Here is a 14439-nt window from a genome sequence, read left to right on the forward strand (position 1 = left end):
AGAAATTAATTTTTCAATGAATTAAATAATGTTTTGGATTCTCATTGATTATAATATAGGTTTTTACAATAATTTTTAATTAGTTACAATTGTTACACTTATCATTTAAATATTGTTACACTTTTCATTGATTATTTTGTTTTTATGAAATTTTTTATTTGTTTATGTTTTTTGTCAAAGACAAGGACGTACATAATTATTCTAATAAAATATCATTCCTACAACGAAAATACTACATTACAAAATATAAGAAAATGTTTGCCGACGATGCCGCACAAATACTCATTATAATAAAATTGTGTGCCACTATAATTAACGAAACAATTGTATAATCTGTGTACATGTAATGCGAAATTTCATAAATGAAGAATTGTTTTTAAGTTGTGTACTAGCTTTCCAATCTATGTGGCAGTGATACTGTTATAGATGTTGTACATGTATCCATTATGACTATGAGGCTATGTTACCTGATGCTTCATATCCTCTGAGTTAATTAACTCAAATTTTTATTTTAGGTCTGCAACGTCCGATTTTCTTTGTTTATGAGGCTATGTTACCTGATCTCGAATTGGTCAGGATTCTGATTTTAACTCAAAATATAAGTCAAGTCAAGGATATCCTGATCCCTTTGCCACGTTGTTTTAGACGGTCTCATAAAATCGGAACAATATAAGATTATTACTGATGGATAAAATGTGAAGTACAATACTATGCATATATAGCGTACTTCGGTCCATACTACTGATTTATATTTTTATTTTCAAAGTCTAAATAGTCAATACGAACCGCTAATAATCATGATCTCCATTTGAAATGTACTTGGAGTCCAAATTTTATATTTTTCAATTTTTTTACTATTTTTTTAGATTGGGAGAGAATCACTACTTTCAGATGGTCCTGAATCTTTAGATCAATTGATTTTTGTACATATTTAAAAAAAATAGTAAAAAAATTAAAAAATTAAAATTTGGCATCCAAGCATATTTTAATTTAGATATTATATTGGACAGTACGGATCAAATGTTTGAACTTTAAAAATGAAAATATACATCTATAATATGGACCAAAGTGCGCTATACATGATACCGTAGGCTCACCCAATAAATGATATTAGGGCTGTAAATGAGCCGAGTTTGAGCGAGTTACCCCCAACTCGAACTCGGCTCGTTTAATAAACGAGCGAGCCAACTCGAGTTGAGATGGTAATAACGAGTTGTAGAGCCAACTCGAACTCGGCTCGTTATCAACTCGAGTTGGCTCACAACTCGTTTATAACTCGTTTAACCAGTGATAGTATTACAACACAAGTTCAAACTCAGCTCGTTATCAACTCAAGTTGGCTCACAACTCGTTTATAACTCGTTTAACCAGTGATAGTATTACAACACAAGTTCAAACATATTTTGCACGAATCTCAAAGCACAAATAACAGTCTAGAGATTCGGGTTTGATTATTTTGGAATTTATTGTGACCAATAATTTGCAACTCGAGTTATAAATGAGCGAGTTGGGGCCAACTCGAACTCGGCTCATTTATTAAACGAGCTGGCCAACTCGAGTTGTAAATGAGCTGAGCTGTAAATGAGCCGAGTTAAACGAGCTGTAAATGAGCGAGTTACGAGCGAGTTACGAGTTCGAGTTTTTTTGCCCAGCCCTAAATGATATCATCAACTTAGTTGAACTTGGGAATAAAGTAATGAAGAAATCAAATTTAAAAGTAATCTAATGGGCCGGGACCATAAACCGCACAAGCCCAAAATAATAAGGGCCAGCTTGTTGTATAAGCTGTTGTGCAACTGATACTCATGCTAATGCTTAACTTTCATTATCAACTTTATAATTATAAAGGCTCTGATTGATTCAAAATTTCAGTTATGATAATTCTGAGCAGCACAAATCTCACTCAATTCAGAAAGCTTTATTAACTACCATTTTTCTCACTCGTTGATAGAATGAACTATAAAAAAATAAGAACATAAAATTTCCTGGTTAAGAAAAGTTCTACCTTTTTATTTGGGCCTGTGTCTACTTTAAACAATTAATTGATAATTAAAAACAGTATCCATTTATACGCTACGAAAACGTCTAAATATTTGCGCACAGTATCTGAGCAATGCCTAATGTTACAACTAACAAGCTATGGAAACCGAAACAATGAGATTAAAAATCCCTCAACCGGAGCTAGACCATGTATTACTGTGGGTCCCACCTGCTAAGGTCATATTGTACATACACATGGCAAGCACCATTTCTTGTTAAATTTTTCAAGCTATTTTGTGACACTCACCATTAATTGAACATAGTCACCCTACGGTCAGAGGCTATAATCCACAAAAAAGCTTGACATATATTATTTTGGAGGAATAGAACTATGTTTTCAAAATCAAAACAATCAATTTGAACCATTCAACATGATCTCCATATAAAAAGGTATTTGGAGATCAAATTTTACATTTTTTATAACTTTCTACTATTTTTCTCTAGGTAGAAATTCACTAAATCAGACATTGCCGAATCTTTAGAACAAATAATTTTCTATCTATTTAACAAGATAGTTAAAAGAAAATTAAAAAAATGTAAAATTTAGTGTCCAAGTACATTTTCATTTGGAGATCACAATGTGTACTCCTAATTTGGCATTGCTTGGAGACTATTGTAAAGAAACATTCTATAATAAGAAATTTAATCTTTTCTTATTTTTTCTTACTAATCAATTATTTTATTTGATTGGTCCCAAGACCCATCATTGTCTCAACTCTTGGCCCACTTATTTATAGACCCATATATACTTGGAAAAATAACACATCTCATATCTCAACCCAGGCCCATTTTCATAGCATTACTTTGCTCTTTATTTTATCTATCTGCTAGCAGAGATCATCTAATATTTTATTTTGTTGCTAAAAGGTTGCATTGAACCAATTGCATTGGGCCGAAATATGTGACATTTGTATTCGAAAAAAATTAACTGGCTTGGAGGTTAGAATAACTAAATTCCCAATTTGACTCTTCCATCCAGAAGCGCAACTCTCAACGATTTTCTATTGCATCATGATCCGTGCGGTGCAAAGAAAGGGACCCGCAATTGGTTGCTGCTTTTGTCCATACTCCATAAGGAATAGAATATGTATGAAATAAAATCCAAATTGTCTTCTCACACCACCTCATGAACCGATTTTTTTTTTACCATCTTCTAAGAATTAATAAATAAAGTTAACAGTTTTTTTCTTAAAATTTTAAAGTTAGCAGGGACGCTGATTTTATAGGCAGCGCATATTTAATCTGCGTTTCCCATAAAAGTATAATTTAAAACAAAAAAACCTTGTTAATTTTATTTATTGTTTTTTAAAAATGATAAGAAAAAGAAATCAGACTCATGAACAGACTCGCAGTTTTTTCAGAGAAAAACAGAATCGTATATATTCTCCTCTTTCTTTGAGGATAGAGAAGAGAGAAATGATGAGAGAGAATGATTATGTTTTTCTTTTTTGGAATAAAGTTGGTGATTAAGTAAAATAATTGCTCCTTATGGATTTCGGACATGTGACCTTCAAAATAGAGAGCATTGTCTTTGCCACTATATCAAAGATTGGTTCTCGTATGATCATACTTTTCTTTTAAACAAAATACAACAAATCTGATTCCCTCATGAACCAATGAACCAATGAAAAATCGCACGGGCGTGAAAATTGGCTGAATATTGGCTTGGACCCGACCAATACCATTCTGAATCGGCCGAGTAAACTCGGACTCGCCCGATTTTCCAAACCATGATGATCAGTGTCCTCTGAGACGGGCAATTATGGTAGAGAACGTTCAATATCTGCACCGCTGTGTCAGTTCTACCAGTACCTGGTGGCCCCACAACCACAGTTAAACCAGGCTGAATCCCTGAAATGATGGTCCTACCTGTGAAATTATGACTTCCTATTAGTACAACCAATCTACCTTCAAACAGGCAAATTTGGTGATTAGGTGATATAAACTACACCATTCAAATTAAAATAGAAAGAGAAAGAGAGAACTGGTAAATAAAATACCTGTGTTGATGTAAACCTAACTGCATTTTGCTTTAGCTTATCTTGAGGATACGGCCCTGGATCAGCTGGAATGTAAGCCTCAACAACTAACTTCTCCTTCTTTGAAATATTATTCTCTTAATTTACTGGTTTTCAATTGCACAGTACAGCACGGCACATATTTCCAGCTCTACATGTCCAGGTGGTCACCAGTGTCCTGTAGGTGTAAATATTACTGTAAAGGATAATTGATTTGATATTTCATTCATCTAACACCGTATTAACTCCTTATTGAGGGGAAGCTCAAGGCCCAAATGAGGATTGATGATATAACACGTGAGAGAGAAGGCCCAAGCAGCCCAGCCCGAACTGAAGCAGGCTTTTCTTTCATCTCCATCCGTTTCTTTCATTTAATAATTAAGATTCATTTCATTTCTCACTTGTTAGTAATTAATTAATTGGTACTTGTACGAGTAAAACACGGTAGTGGTAGGTAAGTAAATTCCTTTTTCCTTCTCTTTTTGTTACTGCAAATAAATCTTAATCTTCTCTTATAATTAAGGTGCACCACACAAATGGTAGGAAAAAAAGTGTCAGTGTTTCACATCTTTATGAGCAGTTGTGGTTTTGTCTGTGAAACCCTAATGTGGAGTCTGATTTAATTACTATCTCGGGGGAAAATTACTACTACACCCTTGCAAAGGGGCCCACTTATTGAGAAGAGAACCATGTTTCGTTCCACTTGTTGGAAAATAAACGAGTTGTTCTTCTCAAAGTACCAATGGAAATATAGGTTTAATTTTTGGAGCCAGATCCTAGCCAAATTTATTGGCACATTTGTTTTTTCAAGCGTACGGGAATAGTTATAGACAATCTTAATTTATTTTAAAGATATGTATATTTATTTTATTGTACACCATTACCAGCTAGAAGCAACACAAATTTTATCAAAGTTGATGTCAAAGTTACGTCAGAAATTAGATTTTTTTTTTTTTTTTAAATTCTTAGGTTATAATTGGAGATTCAATATTTGTTAGCTAGAATAGTTATTAATTAATATGTTAGCTAAAGTTGTTATTATTTCCAAAATATATGATTAAACTGACAGTTATAAAATTTTCCAACAGCTTTGTTATAAATTAGATAATTAATTAAAACAAAAATAAAGTCAATGGAATGATGAGAGAGAGGAGAGAATGAGTTAACAACAATGAAGTCTGAGTCTGAGTTAACAATTTATTTTCTATCAAATGAGTTTTGAACCGAATTGGAAAATAAGATAAAGAAATGAGAATAAACATGTCATCCTAAAAGATGCTGGAAAAATCATTGTTGTTCCCTGCGATATTATTTCTTGAAAATATTCCTTGCGATATTAATTGCATCGTAAGGCATAAGGTTTTAATCTTAGCCATGGAACAATTGTGTACTGTGTATTGTGTTCTAGTGGGATGTTGACAACACACTAGCTTTAGCTTTGCTTTAACTGAAAAGATTGGATCAAAGATGACGAGTTCCTCAACAACAGCCTTTGAGTCGGAAACAGAGATTGCAAGATAGATTGAATCTAGTTGCAAATAAAAGAGACGAGATGAATAGAGATTGAATGCAGTAAAAGAGATAGCTGGGGATTGAATAGAGATTGAACAGAGATTGATACAAAATCTCAAGTCTTTTTGCATTATTAATTGTAGAATGACAGATTCTATGGGGCATTCACAGAGTTACAGTCCCTGCAGGATAGGAATACAAAACAATTATTTGGTAAAGAAAGGCAAAGTTGAAACGTCAGTGACCCGCCACACTGTCAGTAAATGCTGTATAGATTTTGGGAGAATCACTTTTTTCTTTTTTGGTGGAACACTTATTTCTTCAGTTACTTTGTCCTGAAAATCACTTTATTCCAATTAATTTACTTTATTCCAATCCTTTCACTTTATTCCAATCCTTTAACAAAGGTGATAACAACTGGTAGGGAGGAAGAGGAAGAGGAAGAGGAAGAGGAAGAGGAAGGAGAGGGAGGTTCAATCCCTAGCTATGTTTGGGTTCACTCTACATTTACATACTTGATTAGTTGGTACTCAATTTTCCATCCATAGCCATTCACACACTTCATTAGAAGACTGACAAATAACCTATATCAATATTTTTCAGTCGGAAAATTTTGTAATTGTAAGAAAAATTAAAATATTTATTTGTGTGTTACTGAAAAAATAAAAAATATTTTGAATCTAAGTTATTGATTCATATTCAAAAGTAACTTCTGTGTAAATAAAGAAATTATCATGGTCATTTTAGTACATTCAAATTCAAAGGTACTTCATCAATTTTTCTAGAAGTGATTTTAGAAAATATTAAAATATTAAAAATATAAAATAGCTTTTTGGGCAATAAATCAATTTACTAAACGGACCATGATAATTTATTTATTTACCTAGAAGTGATTTTTGAACCGGAGTCAATAACTCACATCCAAAATATTTTTATTTTTTTCTAGTAACACACAAAGAAATATTTCAATTTTTTTTACTGCCGCAAAAAATCCTCACTGAAAAATAGCAATTCAGATTATTTGACATAGTCTTTCGTGTAAATTTAGTCCTATAGTATTCCATCCATTTTCAAAGAAATATAAATATATATATAATATTTCAATAGAAGAAATAAAAACATTATAACATGTTCTATTTGATTAAAATAAAAAAAATCATAAATCATAAATTTCGGCTCCGGTGTGAGGTCAAATCAAAATAATTAATTGTTGTTCATCTCCTGTATGATGTCAAATAAAAAAGAAAAAAACATATTATAACAGAACCATCATGTTTCTCGGCTGTCCATTTTTTTTCAATACCGCTTAAATTTTTGGTGGTCCTGAAAGAAAATGGATCGCTGAAAATCTCCAAATAGTATACACATAACATGTTTTATTGTTTATTAATTTGATATACTTTTAACATATGTCTCCGGAATTCCTTGAAGAAATTTCAGAAACCATGATCAAAATGTTAAAATAATCATGGTCAAATAATTCATCCTCGTTTATTGTTTATAAAATAAACTTGTAGGTAACCAGGTAGGTAATCAAAATGAATTAAAGGAAGCTCAGGGTAAATATAACATCATTTAAACGAAGATGACAAAAAATTTAACTTTTTTTCCAATAAAGTTGATTATAATATATGAAGATCCAAAATAATTGAGTGCTGTAAAAGATAAATATTAATGTTAATTAGTAGAACAAATGTTTATAGTAACAAAAACAAAGTTTCTCCTCTGATGTTGGATTTTTAGAATAATTGAAAAGAAAAACTATATTATTGATTAATTGATCTTGATTTTACAATACATTTGTAAGTTCTATTTTTAATGAATCCCAGGCTCAAAGAACCGTAATAAAAGCTACTCAAAGAGCCGTTACACTCTGTTTTCTATGTGTTTTCTATTGGTAAAAGTTGCATTGGCTTTGCTAAATGTACCTAGAATTTGCATCTCTAACATGTCATAAATTCATGAGGATCCAAATGTCTCCATTTTTTATTCTTTCATTGTGCTTCTATTTTTCATAAAAATTAATAATTCAAATTTAAAACTTAAGAAATCAAAATAAAACCATTGGATATGATCTACGTCATTTTATCTGTACACGTGCAAAAGAATATGACATATTAAATTTGTTTTGGTTGTCATCAAAAGCTTGTAAAAATGTATTAATGTGTGTAATTTATAGATGTTGATTTTTCAACTTATTGATTCACATAAAAACAAAATCGAAATATAACAATATTTTATGAGTACATAGATAAAATAACAACATGGATCACATCTAATGATTTTATTTTGACATTTATGTCTCAAATTTTGAGTTATAGTCTATATATACCCACTCATACTCCAGCACATTAAAGCTTGCTATAGTCTATATATACCCATTCATACTGCTTCTCTACGATCAACCATTCCTAAGCAAAAAGATAACCCACCGCAATTGATAAAAAGAAAAACAAAGACCAACAATCCGAATACATGGCAGAAGCTGTGACCTCTGTGCTGGTAAAGCTTGCTGATATCTTGCGCGAGAAAGTTGGGGAAGTGCAGGCTGTGCGTGGGCAGATTGAACAGGTGCAAAAGGAGCTTCGCTTGATCCAAGCGCTGCTCAGAGATGTTGATTCCAAGTGTCACAGAAATAATGTGGTAACAGAGTGGCTGAACCAGGTCAGTGAAATTGCCAACAGAATAGCTACTGTAATTGATACCTTCCGGGATAAGATTGAAGAAAACCGTGCAGAAAGTTCCAACTGGGTCAGAAAAATTACCAAGGCAGTCAAAAGAAACTATAAAAAGTACAAGCTCGGCCTGCATGACGAGCTCGAAAATATTATAGAGGAACTCAATCGGCTTTACCAGCGCCGAACCGACTTGAGAATTGAGGATCTTGGTGCTATTGATGATGTTGATGATCCAGAAGCTTGTGATGATGTTGATGATCCAGAAGTTGTTGGGCTTGAGGATGACCAGGCAAAGATTATCGAGCAGCTCAAAGATAGAAGTATTTCAAGGCGCATGGTGCTCTCGATCGTGGGTACTGGCGGCCTCGGGAAGACAACCTTGGCACAAAAAGTATACAACAGGTGCATGTCCTTTCTTTTGAACGTTTTATTTATTTATATATAAAGTGGGTAAATTTTTGTGGAACAATTAATCTATAACAAGAAAATTGCTAAATTCCAAACCAACTAGTTGTGATGAACTCAACTGTCCAAATTTAGATTGTTGTTCTTTCTCAAGAAGTGATGATATTCAATTCTTCGAAAAATATTGTTATGTATTATTAGTAATCAATTACCTAGAGCAAACCTGATAACTTAACCGAAACTTATATACTATATGAGTTAAATTCATGACAATGGATTATTTAATGGGATCGTATAGCAATTTAAATTATGATGATTTGCATACATGAATATAACTGTTACTCAACTATAGCCAATATAAGTAGTTCTGATAATTTGTTCCATAAATAATCACCGTAGTATGTACGCTTGATCAAAATTAGCCTCTCTATTTTGGTTAATAGAATTTACAAGATGGCAATAATGACTCCAAATGTGCTTAGGCACAAAGACTTGGTTCTAACTTGAAAGAGTCTTCTCTTAACAATAAATTTCTCTCGTTCTGTTCCTTATTCCTTGATGTAACACATTTTTTTTGTTTTTTTTTTTTAAACAGTGATAAATTGGAGGGACAATTCGATTGTCACGCATGGCTGTCCATTTCTCAAACGTACAATTTAAATGAACTCTTGAAAGAAATTCTTTACAAAGTTAAACCTGACATGAAAAAAAAAGTTCCACCCGTAACAGATAGGGATTTACCGGTGAAGCTAAAGAAGTACTTCTTGAAAGGCAAGAGATACTTAATTATTTTAGATGATGTGTGGGACATTAATCTTTGGGGGCAGTTAAAAAAGGCATTACCCGATATGTACAATGCGAGCCGCGTGATCATTACCACCAGATCGCTTGATGTTGCCAAAGTAGCAGATTGCAACACAAAACCATATAAGCTCCGTTACCTAAGTGACAACGAGGGTCTAGCTCTCCTGTTCATAAATGCTTTTCAACAACAGGTACAACCTGAGAAATACCCAGCTCATCTCTTGGATGTGGCCAAAAGATTAACGAAAAGATGTGGTGGGCTACCCTTGGCATTGATTGTTCTAGGTGGTATCCTCACAAGGAGGGAGCGCACCTATCCTGACTGGAACACGTTGTACGAGACCATAGATTGGCATGACAAGGATGGGATACAGTGCTCGCAGATCCTTGCCAGTAGTTATGAAGACTTGCCTCGATATCTCAAAGATTGTTTTCTTTATTTTTCTGCATTCCCCGAAGATTATAAGATTTCAGGAGTGCACATTACAAGAATGTGGATGGCTGAAGGATTCGTACCGAAAGATGGAGCTGGAACAATAGAGTACAGAGCGGAGAAATGCCTTGAAGAGCTAGTGCAAAGGTACATCTCTTCTCAGTTCTATTTTTATGGTACTTAACACGTATAAAAGAAGTCCTGTTGTGTTTTTGGCCCAGCCCAGTCTCATCACATTCACACCAGATTTAATAACTCTTCAAAAATTCCTCTAGGGATTCCCCCTATATACCCGGTACAAATACATGATCTCCTTTTTACCTCTCTAAGCATTCCTCCTTTTTACCTTCCAAAAGTAATTTTCAATTATAATATCAAATAAATTTTATTTTACATAAGAATATATGCACGAAATTTAGTATCTTTTAATGCATAAAGGTCAAGGATTGTACCTGATAGAAATGATTTGTTAGAAATTCGATTCTCTCATCTCCAAAAATTCAAGTTATTATGCAAACAGAAGCTTCTTTATATATATACATCTTTATCTATAACGTTCTGGTTCTGTCTGAAAGGAATTGAAATTAAGTTTAGGTTTTAGAAAAAGACAACAATATATATATATATATAGAGAGAGAGAGAGAGAGAGAGAGATGGGCTACGGTGAGTTGCGAAGTAAAGGGACTATTTTACTTCACGCTCATATTTTGTGATTTTAAAGTTCAAAACGTTGATCCGAACCATTCATCTTGTTCTCCATATTGAAATGTGCTTGGAGACCAAATTTTACATTTATTGGAATTTTTTTACTATTTATTAAGTAATTTTGAAAGTCGCTGATCTGATGGTCCAGAAAATTTTACTGTTTTTACTGTTCACAGCAAAACAGCAATTTTCAAAAATACTTAATAAATAGTAAAAAAATTCAAAAAAATGTAAAATTTGGTCTCCAAACACATTTCAATATGGATTAAATATCTAATGGTTCGGATCAGTCGTTGGAACTTTCAAAATAAATATACGGTGTGAAGTAGAAACGTGTTTTACTTCGCAACTCACCGTAGCCCATCTCTCTCTCTCTCTCTCTCTATATATATATATATAGCAGAGGTTTTTCGCAACTTACGTATATCATCGTTAATTATTGAAGAAATGGTGGAAAATCAATTACAAACATTTAGGCAACAAATTATTTGTTACAAAAAGATTTAAAAATAGATATTTTGTTGTTTGTCAATATTTCACAGAACTAGATATAACGTTGCATTATTGCCATGAACATGCTTACAAATTTTATATGGACATATATATCTAAGGTGTATGTTAGAGAAGGACATGAGTGTCTAAACCAATAATTCATAACTGACAAAAAGAAATTGAAAGAGTGAATCACTAAGATAGCCCGATATTTAAAAAATAAAAATAAAACTAAAACTATAAACAAGTGCATAAGAACTGGCTAATAATTAGCTTTGGTGATATGTAGGGGTGTACAAAAAATTTGAGATTCGTGATTCGATTCAAAAAAGTTAAAAAAAAAAATTCAATTCGAAAATAATTCGGTTCGAAATTAATTCAAATCAGTTGGATTCGAAATAAATTCAACTTCGAACCAGGTTCAATTCGATTCGTGTGGTTCGTGAATCTCGAATGGTTCGATTCATTTAGGAGCGTAGTGGCTCGGAACAGGCTGTCAAGGAGAGAGAAGGTGGGGGCCTTTGTTATTAAACCGTGCCCTCTAGTCTTTGTAGCGGGTTAATAGTCGTGGAAATTTTAGCCGATACACAGAGAGTTGTTTAGATATCAAAACAGTAGATCCATGTCTCTTTCTTTCTTCTCTTCCTACATTTCAATCGTTCTCGTTTCGAGCAACAGCTGAAAGCTCAAAGAGACTCTTGCAAGAAGAAAAAAAAAAGAAACAATAAATAGCAAAGAACCCATACAATCTCGACTATTTAGTAGCTCATACAAATTTATAGCTTAGTAAGAGGAGCCAGAGACGATTCAACCTTCTAGCGCATCTCCTCGCTCTTCTTTCATCCCAAAATTAGCTTTCCCTTTAAGCTTTCTCTTTCGCTCGTTCTGCACTAAAATCTCTGCCTAAACCTTGATTCAAATCGAACTAATTCGAATTGCTCTCAATATAACCGAATTGTTCTCAAACAAATTTCGAATCAAATTGAACTAATTTTGAATCAAATCCAACTAATTTGAATTATACTGAACCAAATTTGAACTGGCCTTTTAGGTTTGAAATATATTTCAATTTCGATCTAGATTCGGTTCGAAATAATTTCGAATTCGAATTCAAACTAGGCCCAATTCGATTCGGTTCGGTTCATTTGCAGCCCTGGTGATATGTCTAAAGCTAGCTTTTTATCTTCAAAATGTCAATATACATAAATAATACTTCTATTTGGATTTTGAACTTGCAACTTTTCACACATCACTATTTTTTGCTAATGGATTGAAGGCCAATTTTCATATACTACAACAAATTAGTTTACTGAAAATTACATGATGTTTTAACAACATATATATATTTTTATTTCGGGTAACACTGAGATAAGAAAAAATTTTGATTTTCACTGTACTGCGCTTTGCTTCATAAAACAAGCTAACAAAGAAAAATATGGAGCATATTCTCTTTGACAAATTTACTCAATTAACGCTTTAAAATATTTAAATCTTTTAATGATAACTATACGTTTAATATCACGAATAGTTGTGACTTACATAAAATTCATGTTTTTGTAGATATTCTTTTAAATCATAAAACATAGAAGGAAATAAAAAAATAATGTGAAAACCATATGATAAAAAAGTTGTAACAGACCCGATATTTTTATATATATTATATATAACCTTCATTTAATTAATTAATATTCTTTTTAAGGGGAGATGATTGTAACATCCGATAATTTAATTATTTTTCTAAATTATTTTGGATCTATATCTAATATTTAAACATTAAAAGGTTTAATTTGTAAATATATATATAGAGAGTTGGGCTATGGTGCATTGCAATGTATACCCTCTTTTGTACATTGGACTATAAATCACCGGATTCAAAGTCCAAAAAACCGATCCAAAATGTTAATCTTGTTCTTCATATTAATATGTATTTGGAGACCCAATTTTACATTTTTTGGAAAATTTTTACTATTTTTTTAGATTTATTGAAAATCGCTGTTTTTTATGGTTCAGATTTGTCTGAAAACAGCAATTTTCAATAAATCTAAAAAAATAGTAAAATATTTCCAAAAAATATAAAATTTTGTCTCCAAACACATATTAATATGGAGAACAAGATGAACGGTTTAGATCGGTTATTTGGACTTTAAATCCGGTGATTTATAGTCCAATGTACAAAAGAGGTTATACATTACAATGCACTATAGCCCAACTCTCTCTCTCTCTCTCTCTATATATATATATATATATATTAATTAATTAATTAAATAATTGTTATATATAATATATATAAAAATATCGGGTCTGTTACAAAAGCAAAAGTAATTACTTCTAGAAATTTTATTTTCTCAAACAGAATTTTATGGACACTTTATTGTTATTCTCAATGGTCATATTAAAGTCTTCATTTTCATTGAGTTGATTGGCTACAAATTTCATCATCAAGGCAAAATGTTATTTTTCCCAAAAAATGTATCTAATTAATTAGATAGCAGAGAAAATTTCAGTTCAAAAATTGAGTTATCTACTAATTTCTAACAATATAAAATATTATTGAAAAATAATAAGTTAATTTATTACACTCAATATAATTTTAAGAAAGACGATTAAAGTATTTATTTGCAACCAAAACTAATGTTGTAATTTCTTGTTGTTGCAAATTATGCTTTTGTCGATGTAATTCTATCCTCTGAAACATAGTATAAAAAAAACTTATTTTTGCTTTGATTGGATCAGATTGTTAAACATATAAATTCAATCATACTTACCTACAAAACTTCAATACAAATAAAACTTTCGTACACAATTAAAAAGAGAGAAATTATGACGCTAAGAAAAACAGTTTGAATAATAAAACTGATTAAAAAAAATTAATTTATCTTTATTAATTGAGTTTGAACTTGAAAACTTGTAATAACCTAACTATGTCAAAGAGAAAAAAAATAAGCACGAAGTTCCAAACAATTTTCGGTGTTGAGCCGTAATCAAAGAAAAAATTTACTGCATGTGACTCTTCACAACTAATGAGGTATCCATTAAAAAAGGTCAAAAACATATATGTTTAAATATTTCTCTCATCCCAAAATATTAATTGCCATTTAATATAAACATTCCGTATCTAGCTATCGACAAATATTTTCATATATATTACTATCTAAATAACAAATTATTGTCATTAGTATTACTATTATATGTAGTCTTTAGATCTAAATGAAAGATGACAGCCATTTTCTTAATTTCCAAATATACCATATTTTTAATTTTATCCATTTAGAAAAATTTATATTGCAACTTAATTTATCGACTCAACAAATTTATATGCAACTTAATATATTAGCCTAGTAAGAATTTTTAA

The 14439-nt window shown here is 31.6% G+C and overlaps 1 protein-coding gene and 1 long non-coding RNA gene across 3 annotated transcripts in view; one reads left to right on the forward strand and one right to left on the reverse strand.

The window, feature by feature from the left end:
• LOC144554858 (uncharacterized) overlaps nucleotides 1-14439 on the reverse strand; it is a 63289-nt gene that overhangs the window by 11357 nt on the left and 37493 nt on the right. The gene's annotated exons all lie outside the window — the stretch shown is intronic.
• Nucleotides 7960-14439, forward strand: part of LOC144554854 (putative disease resistance RPP13-like protein 3) — a 33565-nt gene continuing 27085 nt past the window's right edge. For both annotated transcript variants that reach the window (XM_078303210.1, XM_078303209.1), the window contains exons 1-2: nucleotides 7960-8650; nucleotides 9249-10037. In XM_078303210.1, coding sequence (XP_078159336.1) covers nucleotides 8046-8650; nucleotides 9249-10037 — 1394 coding nt within the window. In that variant the 5' untranslated portion in view covers nucleotides 7960-8045. The remainder of the gene's footprint in view (nucleotides 8651-9248; nucleotides 10038-14439) is intronic.

This window comes from Carex rostrata, chromosome 5 (assembly GCF_964058835.1).
Source record: "Carex rostrata chromosome 5, lpCarRost1.2, whole genome shotgun sequence".
Taxonomy (NCBI): domain Eukaryota; kingdom Viridiplantae; phylum Streptophyta; class Magnoliopsida; order Poales; family Cyperaceae; genus Carex; species Carex rostrata.